Below are 19,683 nucleotides of genomic sequence, written 5' to 3' on the forward strand. Positions count from 1 at the left end.
AGCTAAGTGGGTATGTCTTGTTTTGTAACTACTTAGGACTGTAAGGACTACTACCAGCAATTAATCATAATATCCATGTATGTTCAATTGAATCCTTTTTCGCTCCTATTAACTTTAATTTTTTTGCATTTTTTAAAACTTTTGCATTTCACTTTCTGTTTTAATGTATGCATTCAGATCTTGACAGCCTGTGGTAAGCATCTGTCCCATTCATTGCCATCATTCGGATATATATGCAGTATCTGCTTTTCTTTGTTGTGCGTAGTCACTAGTATCTGGAAACAAGCAAACTCAGAATATTCTAGTTTGAAAATATCAATCAGTATGTTCAGCAAATGGAACAAAGTTACACGAAAAGTACGGCTACTGTTATGGGTTCTGTATTATAAGAAAGCACAAACTGAGTAAATCACCTAACTACAGGTGGTCCAAGTGACTTACGTTCTTGATAAACATGGCTGTCGGTAGAAGATTTTGTTACTGTCACAACAAGTTAATTGTTTGTATGGTACTGCATGGCATAGGAATATTGTAATGGGCAGCTAGCTTTACAAGAGCATATGGTGGCACATAACTTTGTATAGTTGACTCTAAAATAAGTCACTCGACTGAATTTTACCCACTCTAGTTACTAATTGTGTAGTTTGTTTTGTTTTTCCAACAAGACAAAGAGATACATATGGCGATTAATGTGTTTTTCAGGTTTTTGGGAACTGGACGTTTGGAACTATTGTTTTCACTATATTAGTGTTCACCGTCACTCTGAAGGTTAGAACTTTCCTTTATTTTCAATATGCCATTGAAAGATGATAGCGGAAATAAATTTGTGTGTACGGTAGTGTAAAATTATACACTTTATGCTATAATGTACCAGTGACATTTATTTCCTTAAGGTTTTGGATCTTCGATTCTTATGTATATTTAAAATGTCCGTCATTACTTTACTGTACAATGTATCTCTCACAATTTATAGTCTCGTCTAGATTTTTCATGTGTGGGTTTGTTCTCTCCCCTAGTACTTATGAATTTGTTCTATTGCCTTTTCTTCCCTACCTTCACCTCTGGGATTTTCAGCTCAGGAAAGGAGAGAGATACAACAGAAAAATTTTCTTTACCCAGTCTTGGCTCCAGTATTTTTCAATGAGTTGGAGCTCTGCCATAAAAATACACTTGCCAAATCATAATAATTTAATCATTTGTATTGCAGTAGAACCCAAAGTCTTTATCAAGGATCCAGGGTGCAGTGAACTGTGTGCTATATACAGCCTGCGTTGGCAAAGGGTCAGTCTTTGTCCCCTTGTAAAGGTTAGATTATGGTTTGAGGTTTGAGTCTGCTACTGCCTGCCAGTCCGTTACCTCAAGCAAGAGAGCATCATGTTGTTACATCCGTCAGCCCCCGGTTTGTTCCCCACAGAATTCCCAGGCATCATTAGGCATCAAAGATGCAGCCTTTTCACCAAAGACCTTACAAGAGTTTTCTGACCCATTGTTCAGAAGAGCAAGTGGTGCGTGTGGGAAGAATATACTCACAACACAGTCATTTCCCAGATGGAGTATTGAGTGGTGTCAGGCTTTTTCAGTGAAGCCTTTCAGTGATGACTTAAAGCTCGTCAGGGAGGGTCTTTTGTCGGTGTTGTGCCAATGTGCACATCAAGTTTTTCCATTGGTGAACCTTTGCTAAGAGACAATTGACTAGTGAATTTAGACATCTACATGAATGGAAGGAGACTCTCTACTGCATGTGAAGAAAAATTTGTGATATATATGGCACTGGAGATACACTTTGTAACTAACTACTATTCCATTTGTTGTTTTCACCTATATAGCTAGCGTTAGATACTCGATTCTGGACCTGGATGAACCACTTTGTGATTTGGGGCTCCTTAGCCTTTTATGTCTTTTTCTCGTTCTTTTGGGGAGGAATCATTTGGCAAGTATCTTTCTTCTTTCAGTGATTTTTTTGTTTTGTCTTTAGGTGACTGTGCAGTGCTTGCATTGTGTGAAAGAGATGGCCGAATTCATGGGTGTGATGAGACTGCAGGAATCGAGTGATTGTGGGTGGGAAATGTTGTTAATCTAAAATGGTAGATCCCTAAAATCAGTAAGTAGTTTTAGTATCAGATGCTGATTAATATACAGCAAATAGTGCAAACTGTGTGGAAGAAAATCACCAAGAAGCAGACTGAGCTTAAAGTTGGTACGTCTGCTAATGAACATCTTTAGATGATGGTTTCCAAATGTGAAACTGTCTTATTTTTTGTTTCATGGCAACTGCAGTAATACCTAACTGCTGGGGATGTTTTTTTTGTTTTCTGTTTTGTTTTTGTGATGGTGGAATTAGTGATTCATTATCCTTTGAGATAAGTCAAGGAACTCTCACTGTGTATTAACAGAGCTTGTAAAAGCCACTTGCTTGTGGTGATCGTACTTGCTTGGAACAGCTTTCTATCAACCTGTACAGAAGCAAAGCTTACCTTTAAAAACAAAAATGGAGTTTCTAGCCCCTTGGCTGTAAACCTAACCTTTCACATGCGATATGATGCAGAGCTGTCTTCCTCAGTCTTCAGACAGACCATTCTAATGCTGCTGCTGCTCATGGCTTTCCCATGTCCTAACCAAGTGGAAATTGACACTGAATCTTGTCAGTTTTCACTGCTGCTACTGTGAGTTCCCTGTGGGAAACAGGGTCACTTAAGAGACCCCGGTTAAATTTCCCTACTCCTTAGGGAAAGCTAGTAGGTAGGTTAGTGGAGACCACTATTACCTGAGCAGCAACCAGGGAGCTGTGGGTCATGTGTAGTGGGGTAGGGAAGGTAGGGGAATGGGGGCCTTCCCCTTCCAGTGGCCAGAAGAGTTTGGATTGATCAGACACCTATTCGCTGGGGTCTACAAAAGATGGAGCTTGCAAACAAATGACACGTTGGCGTGAATCCAAGAGCTTTGGTGAAGAAGGGGGTTTGGTTTCTTACCTGGGGGTATTCTTGGATGTTAAGGCCATCATCTTAATTTGTCCTAGTAAATATTTCAAACGCTGTGTGGGTGGATGGGTGACATGGAGGGGGAGAGAGAGAAAAAGTAGTGGAGATGAAGCACACACTGTGGGAAAGATGCTAGTGGAGAGGGAAGGAGAACAGAGGAAGCAGACAACGGAAATAATGCAGGAATTGATACTCTGTGATACCCCGTAAGGGGGAAAATGTGGAATGAAGCCAGGAAGAGACAGGCCTGTCTCCCATTGACTGCAGTGGGGCTAGCATTTTACCCAACGGGTCTAACAAAAGCAGGTGAACCAGAGTAAACTAAACTTGTTAGGCAACTTTCTATTTAATATGCTTCAGACTGAGTCCCCCTGCAATAAACAGCACTCAGCCATTGTATTCCTTTATTTGGTAGGGACAGCACCCTGAGTTGTAGGCTTTGCCCACAAGCCAGTAGGTGCTGGGTCCATTTTTCAGTCTCTGTCTGCTAATAAACAAGCTCAGGTAACTTTCAGGGCTACGGGCATCGTTTGCTCTGGACTCTAAGATGTTAAACAGATGTTTGTCTGTAATCTTACCAGCTATCTCATTACGCTGAAATTCATGAATTTTCCACTGGAGCGTTTACTTTGCATAGCTAAATATTTTGAGCTAATGCTAAACAACTGATGCTTTAGAATTCTTGTCCTCATTTACGTATGAGGCTTCCTTCCCATGCATCTGTCAGTTCCCCTCTGTCATCAGGAGAGGTGGAAAGATACAATTAACCCTCTGGGGGCCTTGAGTCTCTGGACTTCCACCACTAAAAACCATCTCAGAAAGCTCTTCTTGAGTCCAAGTTTCAGGTAAAATGATGTATTTTGGGTAACTTTTCTCAATAATAGTTTCCTTAATATTAATGTTCTGTGCATTTTACTGTACAGACTACACAAGGTAAAACCTCATTTCAGAAGTCAGTGTTTGTCTTTGCTTCTTAGAGATGGCATCAAAATGCCTTGCTCTTAGTATTCAGGGATTAAGATCATAGCAAATGTTAATGACCGAGAAATAGTGAGGAGATAACATATGGGGGAAACCTTAAAAGCAGTGAAAGCTGATTTGGCCTTGTGGAGATCAGGATAAAATTTTCAGAGTTTTCCTTTTCAAAATGCTATAGGCTCTTTAGACTCTACATTTAATTGAAAGCCAATGGGCTTCGGCTCCCATGTGCCTACTTTTGAAATTGAGACTTGGGCACTTTTGAAAATTCTCCCCCCCAGTCAAAAATGAGACGGAAAATAAGGGAATAGGGGTAGGAGAGAAAAACAGGCAGGAAAAATGACAAGCGATGACTCTCCGAAGAGTCTAATTATTACACACGCGCTACCGTTTAGTTAGGTAATTGAGAATGTCTTCAAAGAGAAGCCGAAGTAAACATGTTTTGAAAATGCATGAGGTGATTGCAATGTAAGATGAAACTGTGTGTGTTTAGAGAGCAGTAATCCCTGCCTGGGGGGTGTTTTCCAGCAAGCAGTTGGAATAGATTCAGGATTAACTTTTTTTACATAATCCCAGAGTTTCTGGCCAGCTGCAAAAATACTGTTCTGACTCCAGCACAATCTGAATGTAACATACGCGCATTGGTGCATTTAACGGATGTTTGACCTGATCTAGCTTGTCTGTTGGAAAGATGAGAGGTAACGAAAAGAGACCCTCTCGCTGAGTTCTCTTCTGAGTTTCACCACTTGAAATCAGGGGAAACGACTGATTTCAATAGTTAGTCTGTTTTTACACTGGTAGAAACAGAGCACGAAGGAGAGATTTTGAAGGAGAAGGTGGTGGCGGCAGCTAACAGGAAAAATGGCAGAGTGTTGCAAGCAAAGCCCGGATACATATGTAGCTGAGACATAGACGGTTACAAAAGGGACATCTAAGGCAGCAGGCGGCCAGAGTAGTAACACTCATGAGAGCTGAGGTGCAGACAGTAGCGGGGCTGAGAAGGGCCTTGGAGTGATGTGGTCAGAGTAGCAGGAGAGCATGACCTGGCAGCAGCATTTTGGCTGGCTTGGTGGAGAGTAGGATGAAAGGCAGGAGACGATGGATGCCAGCGTTGCAGGAGTTGAGGAGGAAGGTGTGATACTGAATGCCTGGACAAGGGCTTCAGCTGCTGAGTGGAGAGGGAAGGGCTGCACCTAGAGTTGTGGTTTTAGGGGGAAAACAGACATGGTTAGGTGGCCTGTCTGAATGGAGAAGAGGAAAGAGTTTGAATAAGGGCTCGTCTACCCAAAGATTTAGTTCACGGCAAGCTGGGCTGTGAATCTACCCCATACCAGCAATGCACAATAACTCTTTATTACTGAGCTTTTATCTGCTTTCCTTACAAAGAGGACTAGATCAAAGGGCACGAATGAACTGTTAATGTGCATCAGCAGGGTCTACATAGGCAGTTGAAGTGTGGGAGCAGATTCAAACCCCAGCTTGCCACAGACTCAGTGTTTGTGTAGACAAGCCCTAAAACATCACATTCCAGGGAGGGCAGTGACGCATCTGCCTGTGATTGAGAAGAGGAGGGGGAAGCTGTGGGTCCACACAGGGTGGCCAGCAGGAGGTGTGGGACTGTCAAAGGTGGGAGACTGAATAGCGAGGGAGATTCAGGAGCCCTCAGCATGGATAATGGTGATTGAAACTACATCAAGTAGGGGCAAAAGCTGACTGTCTGAGAGACACACAGCAGCAGAGCAGAGAAGGAGTTGCTGATGTAGAAGCAAGAGGAGAAGAATCAGGAGAGAATTCAAGGATGGAGCTGGAGAGTGACTGTGACAAATAGTGTCTGGCTTGGAGGATGGCATTGGAAAAGAAGCTCCAAGCCTTTGCTGGGAGGGAGCTACTATTTGCTTCTAGAGTAGTTTCAGTAGTTTGCGGAGCAGCCAGATGAGAATTAGAAGAGAGAGTAAAATAAAAGCAGCGGCAACGGGGATCTTTGCAGGCACAAGCGCTGCCCTCTTTACACATGTAGACATCCCCCTTCCTCCTCCGTATGAAAATGTGTCCCGTGAAAGTGCTAATCTTCATTTGAATCTCACCTCGCTGGAAAACTGCAGTGGCTGATTGTATTGTCTGAGCCTGTTTGTATCCCTTCTCTTTCAGGCCTTTCTTGAAGCAGCAACGAATGTATTTTATATTTGCTCATATGGTGACGTCCATCTCAGCCTGGCTGGCCATAATTCTCCTTATCTTTATCAGCCTTTTCCCGGAGATTCTTCTAGTAGTTTTTAAAAATGCAAAAAGGAAAAACCATCAGGTAAGGAATGAGAGAATATACCACAACACTTCCCTTGTTTGGAAGAGGCGCGTCCGTTCTTCTAAACACCTGAGAGATTTCAGGGTAGCAATGCACCATTTGCACCTAGTGAGAGGCTCCCTGTCTCTCACTGTGTCACTCCTGTGTCATTGTGTCATTCCACCACCTCCCTAGCTAACGCATTCCAGGACTAGTGAAATAGTGTTTCCTAATGTCTAACCTAGACCTCCCCCACTGCAACTTGAGCCCATTGCTCCATGTTCTGTCATCTGCCACCATGGAGAACAGCCTAGCACCATCCTCTTTGGAATCCCCTTTCAAGTAGTTGAAAGCAGCTATCAAATCCCCCCTCACTTTTTTCTTCTGCAGACTACATAACCCCACTTCCCTCAGCCTCTCCTCATAAGTCATAAAAAGAAAAGGAGTACTTGTGGCACCTTAGAGACTAACCAATTTATTTGAGCATAAGCTTTCGTGAGCTACAGCTCACTTCATTGGATGCATGCAGTGGAAAATACAGTGGAGAGATTTTATATACACAAAGCATGTGTGTCTCCCCTGGATTTGTGCTGGAAATAGCCCAACTTGATTATCATACACATTGTAAGGAGAGTGATCACTTTAGATAAGCTATTACCAGCAGGAGAGTGGGGTGGGGGGAGAGAAAACCTTTTGTAGTGGTAAACACCCATTTTTTTCATGCTTTGTGTGTATAAAAAGATCTTTTGTACTTTCCACAGTATGCATCCGATGAAGTGAGCTGTAGCTCATGAAAGCTTATGCTCAAATAAATTGGTTAGTCTCTAAGGTGCCACAAGTCCTCCTTTTCTTTTTGCGAATACAGACTAACACGGCTGTTACTCTGAAACCTCTCATAAGTCATGTGCTCTAGCCCCCTGATCATTTTCGTTGCCCTCCACCGGACTCTCTCCAATTTGTCCAAATCCCTTCTGTAGTGGGGGGACCAAAACTGTACACAATTCTCCAGATGTGGCCTCACCAGTGCCGAATAATCACATCCCTCGATCTGCTGGCAATGCTCTTACTAACGAATACAGCCCAAAATGCCATTGGCCATCTTGGCAACAAGGGCACACTGCTGACTCATATCCAGCTTCTCATCCACTGTAATCCCCGTGGCCTGTTTTACAGCTGGGGAACTGAGACACAGTGGCTAACTGACTTGTCCCGAGATCACACAGGAAGTTTGTGGTGGACCTGGGATTAGAACCCAGTTTTCTAGAGTCCTAGCCTAGAGCCCTAACCACCAGGCTGTCCTCTTTCTTTATCACTACCTGCTGTCTCTTCAAGAAAGACACTGGGTTTTCCCATGCATGATGCAGTTTTTCCTGAAGGCCAGTCTCACTCTGCTAAAAGAAGGGGAAGAGTGGTGGGAGGGGCTGTTTGTAAAATAGAAATTGTCTGCTGCAAGCTTTAATGGTGGTAACTGTCTTTGAATGTTGGTGAAAAGCACCAGTTTATCTTTGCCTACTTCCCCAACATTGAAAGCCAGCACAGCTGTGGTTAGAAAGTGCATGGAAGATGGTGCAAGAAGGAACAATCAGTTGTACACATACAAAACAGGAAATGACTGCCTAGGAAGGAGTACTGCGGAAAGGGATCTGGGGGTCAGAGTGGACCACAAGCTAAACATGAGTCAACAGTGTAAGACTGTTGCAAAAAAAGCAAACATCATTTTGGAATGTATTAGCTGGAGTGTTGTAAGCAAGACACAAGAAGTAATTTTTCCACTCTACTCCGCACTGATTAGGTCTCAACTGGAGTATTGTGTCCAGTTCTGGGCACCACATTTCAGGAAAGATGTCGACAAATTGGAGAAAGTCCAGAGAAGAGCGACAAAAATGATCAAAGGTCTAGAAAACATGACCTATGAGGGAAGATTGAAAAAAATTGGTTTGTTTAGTTTGCAGAAGAGAAGACTGAGAGGGGACATGACAACAGTTTTCAAGTACATAAAAGGTTGTTACAAGGAGGAGGGAGAAGAATTGTTCTTCTTAACCTCTGAAGATAGGACAGGAAGCAGTGGGCTTAAATTGCAGCAAGGGAGGTTTAGCTTGGACATTAGGAAAAAATTCCTAACTGTCAGGATAGTTAAGCACTGGAATAAATTGCCTAGGGAGGTTGTGGAATCTCCATCATTGGAGATTTTCAAGAGCAGGTTAGACAGACACCTATCAGGAATGATCTAGATAATACTTAGTCCTGCCATGAGTGCGCAGGGGACTGGACTAGATGACCTCTTGAGGTCCCTTCCAGTCATATGATTCTATGTTAACGAAAATGAAAAGTTCATGTTCCCTGCTATGTGCTTCTGCAGTCGTTAAAAACATCTCTGCAACATCACATCAGAGCTCTTAGCCGCGTCCTTCTACACCTCCACCACTTCCTCCTCCTCCTCCTCCTCCTCCTTTACTAACACCTGCTAATGCTCAGCTACTTTACCTGTCATTCTGTGTTCCTCCCATAACTCATGTATTTATTTTCAGAGGGGGTATATTAGCAATTTAGGTTCAACGTTCTGTTTGCACATCTCTAAGCAGCAGGTTACTAAGCAGTCATTAGTAATGTAATGACCCGAAATGTAAAAGAATGTTAGTGTCATTTAAAACAGAAATGGTTACATTGAGTTTCATCAGAATTTGTGTTCAATGAAATCGTAAAATTACTTTCAAATACTGAAGTTTAGGAAGAAGAGATTTTTCTCATGGTGCTCTGGTATCCTGTATGACTTTACTGTAAGCTCTATGCACTTCTTTCAGGGTAATTTTTTTCTCTGGTCTCTGTATTTTGACCAAAAATTGGTATTTAACTAGATCTAAAAATATCAAAGTCTTAAAGATGTTTCCTTAAAACACTTGCTAGATTCCCTTGGCACAATATTGATAGTGCAATACATGTGCCTATGAAATAACAAAATCTGTGAAACCAATTATTAGTGTTCAATTTTATAAGCAATGAAAACTGTTGGAATCTTTGTTATGTTTATCAGACAGGTTTCAACAGCCTGTGTTTGTTTTCCTTTTAACTCTTTATTACATTGGTTCTGAGAACATTAATGGGTCAGAACAAAGACGAGAAACCCAGTATCTGACTCTTCTTTAAAAATCTGTCCTCATCCTGTGTTCCCTTCAGTTTATAAGGAAGGCTAACCAGCTTGGTGGGTGGTAGGTGACATCCAATTCTTAAGACCTTGAGTCACCATGTTAGAATTTTTCTTTTCTTTTTCGTTTTTTGTTTAAGACCCTAAAAATATAACCTAATGACTTCTAGGAAGTTAGACGAGCCAATTTCAAAGGAAAAGAATGGTTTAATCTCAGCAGTGGTGGTGAGGAAGTTTCCTCAAGGTGGGAGAAATGTGGTATAATGAGTCTGGTGATTGAAAAGACACTCGGGTCTAAAACCTCATCCCATTGACTTTAGTGGGAGCAGGATTTGGATCTTGTAGGCACTTAGGTGACAGCATCTAGTAGATCAGGAGTCTGGTGCCAAGATTTCCTTCTGGGGTAGAGTTTGGTGGGGGGGAGGGGGTGGTCCAGCTTTGCATTGTGTCCCAAAAGTTAGTAATTGAAAATCCCTTGGCTGGTCTGTGCGTAAAAGGTGCGTCCTTGACCAAGCTGTGGCCGGGCCGCTGTTGATTTGGCTAGAACTTCCTCACCAAGGGTGAAATCCTGACCCCTCTGAAGTCATTGGGAGTTCTGTTGTTGACTTCTTTGGGGTGTGTCTACACTGCACTTTAAGCCTGGGACTGCGGGACCTGGGATTGTGAACTAGGTGCATCCAAGCCTGTGCTTTAACACCCACACTGCATTGTAACCTGGGTTTACAGTTGCTGGACCCAGGTATCACAGTTGTGTTAACACATCCATATGGCACCATGCAGCCCTTCTGACTTGGGTCTGCAGCTTGTCTTGCGTCCACACTGCAAAATAACAGGGCTTGGACCCAGATCACACCAGGACTTGGACTGACCCAGTGCCCTAGCCAGGTCATAGAACCTGGGTTCTGACTGCTCGCTGACTCACGTCAGACTGATTTGGGTGTGGACAGCAGGGGAGCTTGGTCTCAAACTGAGTCAGGGCCCAGGCTTCGTGTCTGCAGTGTAGATGTACCCACTGGGGACAGGATTTCATCCCTTGTGCTCACACAGGCAAGCAAGACACCTACCATCCAACATAGTAGTTCGGTGGTTCCCTCCTTCAGCAGAAGTGGGGCTGAAGCCTCGAGCCCCGGCAGCTGTGTGCCGGCTCTCCAATTTCTGAAGATTGTCGTTATGTGGCTTGGAGGGTTAGTAAGTTTGGCCACCCCGGTGTGTATGTACATAAAAAAGACAAGATGGGGGTTTCAAGATGTTATGTTTCAAGAGCAATACTAAATTGTAGTCAAGAGTTTCGGACATGAGGGTCTAAAGTTAGACGCTTGTATCTGTAACTAGACGCCTAAGTAAATGGCCTGATTTTGAAAGGCGTCGAGGAGCCGCAGCCTCCACTGATTTCAGTCGAAAATCCACTTATTCAGGTGCCTAAACTTCCAACGTGCTGGCTAAGATTTCAAAAGCCAGTGCGTCTGAATAGCAAGAGCAGTGACTCCTGTCTCTCCTTTGAAAAATGGCGGGTGAAATCCTGACCCCATCAAAATCCATGCTGGGATTTCCCCTGGAGCGGTCCCATTTTGTAATGTTTCTCTTCAGTGCACTGCTATTCACTCGGCCTGTATTTGTCAATGCTTCTCTGTGCAAGTGTTTTGAAATGCAAAGTGCATTCATGTTTTCTTTTGGTTTCTGCATTTCTCTCTCTCTCTGCTGCCATTTTCCACCTTCTTGTGCTGTTGCGAACTAGGTAACGAAACGCCTTCCTTCTTCAGGACCATCCACTATCTTCATGCTCTCTCAAACTTCCAGCAATCACAGCTTTTCTTGGAATGAATAAGGTGATTTCCTTTCTCAATCAGTAGAGGTTTGCTTGTGCTGCTGTTTTTTCCTTCTCCGAATGCATAACCATGATAACCTGTGGTTTTTAGATCTGCTTGTGCAATAAACAGTTTTTTAAAGGTACCTTTTCATTTAAATGTATTTTGTCTACCCCTTTCCCTTTGGTGTCGCTATCCCGTTATTTAAAGCTTTACAACAACTTGCTGCACATCAGCTCAGCTGTGCTTGTTGCATGCATCCTCATTATTTAATACGACCCATAGGTGTGCATGGTGCTTGACAGACAGACAGACGTAAGACAGGTTACACCCTCAGGGGACTTACAATCTGCATTTTGGACCAGATTGTCAGCTAGTGTAAACCAGTGCAGCTCCATGGAAATTCATGGAGTTGTGAGAAATAACTATGGATCTTTCCCTGTCTTTACATACCCACTTTTCCCCCATAGAGCCTGTTTGAGTGCGTTAGATAAAGCATTCTTCGAAACATGGGAACAAAAATCTACTTTATTTTGATTGTGCTCCCAGTTACTTGATTTGTGTGCAAACAGTCCATCTCGCACTTGGCCAATTCCGTAGGCTAGCAGTAACTTCTTGAACACATTCCTTTGGCTAGCAAAACAATATTTACTCACATGACAGTAAAGAATGTATTTTGCTATTCGTAAAGCTATAAAGTTTCGACAAAATAAACAAAGATTTTGTACCAGTTACGCTGAGTGCAATTCTCAGTTGCAGCTGCTCTCTATGGGGATGGTAAGATACCAGATCATTTTATGCATGTTCCTAGCTGGTTTCATTTTCACCTTGCTGTGTTTGCCACATACTTCTCAGTGTCCAAAAATACTACTGCAGAGGGTGATGGATTCTTTCCCTCTCTGAGAAACTTCCAAACTTGGATGTTCAAAACTGGGCATCTAAATAAGCGGGGGTGATCTTCAAAGTTGTGGCACACACCACTCATATTCACCAAAGGTGCCTTACTCTTTGGCACTCATACTTGAAAAATTTGGCCAATATTTCATAATCTTGGCATTTATAAATCATGTCTTGGGTTAGTCTTTTTGATTATTTAACTTAAAGTTTTCTTACAGAATGATTCAATAAGACTTCTTTTATTTGTTACACCACTGGGTAGATGAACATTTCTCATGTGCTTCAAGTATTTTTGCCTCACTATTACAGAAAAAACTGAGCAATAGGAAGGAATCTGATTCACTGTCGTCCAGACCTTCTGTCAGACCTCTTCTTTTAAGAACATTCTCAGACGAGTCTAATGTATAGTAACAGGTACCCTGTCCAAAAGAATTGGGATGGTTTTAAAGGCACAGATTAACCAAATGTTCCAAAAATCAATTAAAATATAGGTTTTATAATCTTCTCAGTTGTTGGTGTGGGGCACCTGTCTTTGCAAAACATAAAGGTGCAATGCTTGGTGTACATTTTAATCTTTGGAGCTATCTAAACAACTTTTTTGAACCTCAGTAAATGTGTGCAGATTCTTTAGAGTTCCAAGCTCCCACTGTATGTAATTAAAATGCACAGTATAATTGGCATAAGCCAAGTTTATTTCAGTAATATTGAGACAACTGAGACTGAACATACAGTCAGTAAATTATGTTAACAGTGATCATAAAACTTTAATACTCAATTATTTGTAATGAAATGTCCAAATCCCAATGATTAAAATTATTCCATTATTGCATCTGGATCAATTCAAAGGTTATGGGTTTGGTTTTTTGTAAGTGCATGCTTTTCTGTCAGAATTAGAGAAAGAAATGTTAATGTATGTGAACAGAATTGAATCTAAACATGTACTGTATTTGATTATATGTACAGCACACTTGTGTTTGTGTGTGTGTGTATATAGACATATAATTACTATAGTACATGTTTGGCTTTTTAATTATCATATTTAGAATCACTCTCTATGCCTCTAGCTGTAGAAATCGATAAAAGTGCCAAATTTCATTCACACTTAGAAGAAATGTCACATAGCCAGGCAGTGCCAGGTGCCAGCACAAAGCTGCAACCTTGCTACAAGTGTCTTCTTGTTCCTCCTAAGGTATTTGTATATAAATTTGCAAGTAAGGGAGCCATTGAGGCAAATAGATTCCAGGTTAAAAAGCCTACTTTTACTGGTCTTCGTTAGTAAATATTTGTGCTAGTCTGGATGTTCATACTCCCAAGTATTAACCCTGCTGTTCCTTAGTGTAACTATTCTGTACTGAAACAAGGATTGCTGTTCTCAGTACCAGCTCGGACACTTACTTTGAGGAAGGAGGGGGTCTTGTCCCAAATGAAAGATTGCTTACTTATAAGTCTACCAGTGGGCTAAAAATGGAGGGTGCTGCCCTTTATAAATGCCCTTATTAACAGAGCCCTAAGAATAAAAATGTCACTTCCATTTAACTCCGTGATTGTTCTACACCAGTGGCTCTCAAACTTTTTTACTGGTGACCCCTTTCACATACCAAGCCTCTGAGTGCAACCCCCCCTATAAATTAAAAAGACTTCAAAATATATATTTAACACCATTATAAATGCTGGAGGCAAAGTGTGATTTGGGGTGGAGGTTGACAGGTCACGACCCCACATGTAATAACCTTGCAAGTCCCTGAGGGGTCCTGACCCCCAGTTTGAGAACCCTTGTTCTACAACCTCCTGGACTTAGGGATGCTGCATGCTGTTATTTTCAAGCAGTCTGATTCATTTGGCTCGGTTGCTGTCTTTAATTTTTTTCCTCTTTTGATAGACCATGCAGCCTGGTCAGCATACCAGATTAAATAAATAGACCTGCAAATGGCCCACCTCCTCTGACAGGACTATAGGCTGCTCTGGGGTGAGGTTTTCACATGTACTAGGCCCGGAGGTCTGCTAATCTCATTGCTAGTCAGTTGGAATCCCATTGCACCCCTGAGTGTTCTCTGAACTGCAGTGGTGAGTGGGGCAAAGTCACACTGTGGTTGGCTGAATTTTGCAGGAAATGTGTCACCAGCTGGGGCAGTTCTCTGCCACCCAGATTTTTGTTTTACGCCAGGTTCCATAGAGATGGCTAGGTTTTTAAATGTTATCACGGTTTTGAGGCACAGAAAAATGCACCTATTTCCACTCCAAAAATTCTTAGTGAAAACAGGCTGTTTCCACATTTTCAGCAATCCATGAAAAATATTTGATGTTTGAGGGCGTCATTGGTCCAAATAATTTGCCCATCTTTGTGTGGACGCCCTGAGGCATACAGCCTCTGCAGAAGGTCTGTGCTCCCCACTCACCTGGGGGCAGTGCAGGAGCACCGAAGCAGTGATGGCAACCCTGATATTGCAGTAGCCCCTGTCCCATCAGAGCACCAGTGTGTTGCAGACACCCAGCAGCCAAAGGATGGCTTGATCATCTGAGCCTCACGTTTTGCATAGTTGGTTGCTCTAGGAATCCTGCTAACAAGATGTCGGCTACTTGGAAGCCCAGTTTCCAATCCCAGCAGACTGTGGTTGTTAAATTGTGTGCCACGCTGCTTACTTTGGGAGAAGTCTTATGGAAAAGGGGTGTTACATGCATGTCAAATATTTATGCCTGTAGCCAGCTTCAGCCATCTGATCACTCAGATCTGACTGAGGATCTTCCCACAGAGACATTACGCACTTCTTCAGTTGTTAAATGCTGCAATAATTTTTCCATCTGGGAAGCATATTGCTTCCTAAATGTTCTGCTTTTTAGGTCACATACACTAGCCAGTGAGTTTTTCGTGCCTTATTCTACACCTCTTGATGGATATCAGCCTCTTTCACCTCCTATTCGACTGGAGCTGTGCATTCTATGCATATGTGTAATGTTAGACCAGAAGCAGCCAGGAAAAAAATCAACTTTAAAAAAGGGAGGAAATTCCCCCTAGTCTACTAAGTGCTATTCGTTGGGAAAGATCCCATCCTTCCTATATTACAGGAGTTTCTCTTGGTAAATATTTGCCTGCATTAACATCAGATCAGATGTGATCGGTTCCCTTCACAAATCAGTGTGGTACCAGGTGCAGCTGGACTGAATTAATATGAGAATCCCAGGGGAGAGCAAGTCAGAAGTTAATCCTTGACCTAATGTAGCGTTTTGAAAACCGTGCAAATTCATTTGTCACACTACGCTCTCCCCTTCACTGTGAATGCAGTTTGGCATTTTATCACTGTCTTTTTATCACCATTCCTGTTATTCTCCTAGCAAATTCTAATACTTGGCTGTCTAGAATAACACAACTATGATTTTTGGAATGTAAAGATTATAGTAAACCATCTTTTCCCTTCTAATTTTACAGACTGTACCCTTTAATCTGCCTATGCTATTGTCCTACAAACCTATGGAGAATGGATACATTTCTGAAATGAAGATCAAAGACGCTGTTACTAACTTGACACAACAATACCATCTCAGGGTACCTCAAATGCAACAACTTTAAACACTGCACCTTGTCGTGCCGCAGGACAAGCCGTGTGTTTGAACTCACAGTTCTCCTTTAAAATGACACGTATTGTAAGCAGCTTTGCTGACCAAGCAGCTGCGGCCCTTATTTTTTCAAAGTCTGAAAATAGAAAAGTCTGGGACATAAGAAGTCCATGGAATCGGGAGTGGAGAAAAGGACGTCTAGAATTCCATAAAAATGGAACAATAGAAACTTTAGAGACACATGGATGCTCCTTATGCCCACTGAATAGAAGGAGGTTCCTCCATTACAGATTCATCCAACAGCAGTGAATGGCCACTAAAGTCTTATTCTTTTGCCTGACCAAAGAAGTAGCACAGCCTTTCTGCTTAATCACGGTCTTGTCCAACTCCCGTGGAAGACATTGGAAAGGCTCCCATCATGGAAGTTGGGTTGGACCCGAAATTAGAACCGTGTTCTGTCATCTTGCACAGCTCCCGTGGCTGCTCGTGAGAGTTGTGCACCAGCAGCTGAAGCCGGGAAGTGATTGTTAGAAAAGTTCAGCATTTAAATCCACGCAGCAGAAGTACTTGAAAATATTGACGGACTGAGCTGTTGATGGCGTGAAATGTCCAGTTGCGAACAGCAGGGTTAGAGCTGTTAAATGTTCTCTGTTTATTAAAATGCAGAAGCATGTGTCAGCCTGAACAAATATTTTGATCAGCTCCTCAGAAATGAAAAGTTTTCATATGGCAGGACTTCTTTTCCACGTTACCAGATTTGTTTCTGGAACAGGAGGAAGACATAATAACTAACCCTTTCCCCTTCTGTATTGAAAATACACAGAATTTCTTTATTACTCATGAAAATCTCCTTAGTCAGGAAAGAATCTTAAATAAAAGTTCTGTTGTGGCAGGTTTTCAGCCCAAGCTTAACTGGGCCTCTGTAGTTATGCTCACACTTCTGTGAATGGTTTCAGAGTGTAATTGCAGTTGTTTCGACACCTTCAAGACCTGAATGGTAGTCACAACCGGGCCTTAAGTGACCCATTGACATTGATTGTGCTTGCAAATAATACCAGATAAATCTGCAATCTTCATGATCTGCATCAACAAAAGAGGAGGTCAGTTTAAAAATAAGTGAATAAATGCATCTGGCTCTCTGAGTAACATTTTACTGGGTTCTAAAATCCGCAGATTTTTTTTTAAAATTGCACGTTAAGATGTTGATGTAATAATGCCACGTGTGCACAGCATAAAGGTAAAATGCTGGGCAACCAACTTCTGGTTGTTTTTTATTATGCAGGAAAACAATACAACTATGATTATAAAAAGTCCTGAGTGAGCACAGATTAAGTGCAATTGGCATTTTATTTTTTGAATGATATTTTTCCACCAGGTTGACGCCCCCATCATCCTGTATGGCCCAGGTGTCCCTGTGCCATATAAAGCGGAAAAAAAAGACTTGGGGTAAAAATTTTCAAGGTATGCAAGTCCCATTTTCTGGGGCTCCCAAGTCTTATTGCAAGTCAGTGGGACTTGGGCACTTTTGACAATTTTACCTTTAGGCTTTGCTTTGCTCATGCCCAGAGAGACTAGAAATTAGGGCTGGACAGAAAATTCCCATCTCCATGAAATATCGATGAACAACAGAAAAGAATTTTGCAAAAAATGATTTTCCCTTCCCTCCCTTCAAAAAGTTTGGAAACTCTAAAGCTGGAAAGGAGTTGGCGCTTCTGTGATCAGAAAGCCGCGCACCTGATTCTATGCCTGGTAATAGCCTTGGTTTTAAAAAACACCGACCGGCTGTTCAGTCTCTTGGCCTCTCTCCTGCTGCCTCTGAAGTAGTTGGGACGTTTCCTTAGGGGAAGCTGGATCGAGTTCTCTCCCCCTACCCCCAGTAATTGCAGGCAAACCCTCATCTATATCTAAGCAGTCACACAAAGCCTGCCATTCATGGAAAGCAAGGGGAAGGAGCGGGAACTGCATGCGAGAGGCTTCTGCCACCCCTGCACGTCCTGACTGCTCTGTGCTACTCAACATGGGGCGGGGGGAAATGTGAGCAGGCCTCAGGAGCTGTGGGGTGTCCAACCCACAAGACCCAGCATGGATGGGGGAGTGCTCAGCCCCATTCACGGCAAAAGTGGCCACGGCTCAGCCCCTCCTTGCTGAGGACAGGGGCGGGGATTGCATTCCCCTTCACAGTCCCTATAACCAAGGCCCTTTTTCCTTTGGCTCGTCGCACAGGACCAGAAGGGAGCCTTAGCTCTTGTCTGGTCACCAGTGTTGATGGCTAACATGTTGTGCCTACACGTTCGAGGACGAGGGGCACATCCACCCGATACACTGACAATATGGTCTGTTCGCCAACTCTGAGCTTTCTGCTTCGATGCACAGTTCTGTTTGTTGGTATGTTTACATAATCTTCAAAATGTGAGCACTGAAAGGCAGATTTCCAATGATCTGAGACCATTCCAAGTCCGACGCGGACCGCCTCCCTCCTGGTTTGTTTCGTGTAGCATTCTGCGTTGTTGGGATCCAATTCTGCTCCAGCTGACGCCAGCTGAATTTTTCCTTTTGGCTTCAGCAAGAGCAGGATTGCGGCATGTGCTCAGGAGTACTGATGGAAGGGGAAGGGGGGAATAACTATCCTGCATTTTAAGAGTAAGCTTGATTGGAACCAAATTTTTCTCTTTCCATCTCCAAATAATTAATTGTGGTGCAGAGTGAACCATTCACTGTAGATGTACATCTGAAACCAAAACTGATGTGAGGATCCACAAGGATGGGCTGGAATTAACACCAGATCTCTAGAAGACCAGCTGTAGAGTGTTGGAAATGCAGGCTGGCTATCTTGAGCAAGAGCCTTAGCTAGTGTATTGGTGTAGGTCCACGGACTCCAGTAGAGCTATGCTGATGTACACCAGGTAAAGGTATGACCCTCCGGATTCAAAACTAGCAAACCCCACATCTGTTGCTTCTTGGGGACCTGTGGTATAAGAGAGAACAGAAGAATTAATTCTGGAATTAGGGAGGTCCTGCAGCTGAGGTCCTGCCAAAGATTAGATAGCTCAGAATGGCAATAATTTGACAGTAACACAGTAATACCGTGATTGTTGTTCATATAAAACAATACAAGTTGTATTGTTACGGCACATTTCAGTAATGAGCTAAAAGGTCAGTCAGAGCTTATAGGTGGAAAATCTTGAAGGAAACCGGTTAGTGTTTCTAACAATTCCCTGCAGATTAATCACACTGATTAGTGACACAGAAAGTTAAGAAAAGTAACTAGACTCGCTCGCAGTACTAGTGAACATTTTCATAAACTAATCTTTGTATGAGGATAGTATAAATTGTCAGGATTTACATACAAATTGAAATGCAAATTTGCATACCTACCTACCAGTGGAAGATATAATTAGTATCACTGTTGTGCCACTCATCCAACTTCTCAGCTATGGGGTTTTTTTTAAATATGGTTGCATATAAAAAGGTGTATCTAAAACACAGTTGATGAGAAGAAACATTTTTCAGCTTCTTTAAAAAAAAAAAAAAAAAAAAAAAAGGGACTGCAAACTTACTTCCTCCCCTCCCCACTTAAAATACAATTTTATACATGTGTTGCTTTATATAACAGATATTGAATGTGAATGTTATCTTTTATGAATGCAACTTGCCCTTTTTCGTTACAGAAACTTCTGCTTGAAGTAATCAATAAACTTTGGTATGTTGTTCTGATTAATATTTTTGCCTCATCTGTCTCCTGGGATGCTCCTAACCCTCATTTGCAGGAGCAAGTAAATGGTTTATCATAGAAGCAAAAGATGCAGTTCTTAATGCAGGAGGTAAATGGGGAGAGGTGTGGTCGGTTACCGGTTACACGTAATACACAGTACTTTATTCCTCACATAGGGCTTGATCCACCCCCTGTGGGAGTCAGTGGAAAGACTCCCACTATCTTCAGTGGGTACTGGATTGGGTCGACAGAGCCATACGTAATTCTCCATGGGCAACTCCCACTGCTGTCAACAAGAATGACACACAAGGGAAGAGTAGGTAGCCTCTACCTTACTG

General features: G+C 42.5%; 1 protein-coding gene across 11 annotated transcripts in view; it reads left to right on the top strand.

The window, feature by feature from the left end:
- The window catches only part of ATP11C (ATPase phospholipid transporting 11C (ATP11C blood group)), a 122,025-nt gene extending 102,674 nt beyond the window's left edge, over positions 1 to 19,351 (top strand). For 6 of the 11 annotated variants that reach the window (XM_073358413.1, XM_073358409.1, XM_073358410.1 and 3 more), the window contains 4 exons: positions 703 to 768; positions 1,827 to 1,930; positions 6,105 to 6,258; positions 15,506 to 19,351. In XM_073358413.1, coding sequence (XP_073214514.1) covers positions 703 to 768; positions 1,827 to 1,930; positions 6,105 to 6,258; positions 15,506 to 15,646 — 465 coding nt within the window. In that variant the 3' untranslated portion in view covers positions 15,647 to 19,351. Of the gene's footprint in view, positions 1 to 702; positions 769 to 1,826; positions 1,931 to 6,104; positions 6,259 to 11,114; positions 11,206 to 12,390; positions 12,496 to 15,505 lie in introns of those variants that run through there. The other 5 variants (XM_073358407.1, XM_073358408.1, XM_073358416.1 and 2 more) reach the window with 5 other exon arrangements.
- The last annotated feature ends 332 nt before the right edge of the window (positions 19,352 to 19,683 follow it).

This window comes from Lepidochelys kempii, chromosome 9 (genome assembly GCF_965140265.1).
Source record: "Lepidochelys kempii isolate rLepKem1 chromosome 9, rLepKem1.hap2, whole genome shotgun sequence".
Taxonomy (NCBI): domain Eukaryota; kingdom Metazoa; phylum Chordata; order Testudines; family Cheloniidae; genus Lepidochelys; species Lepidochelys kempii.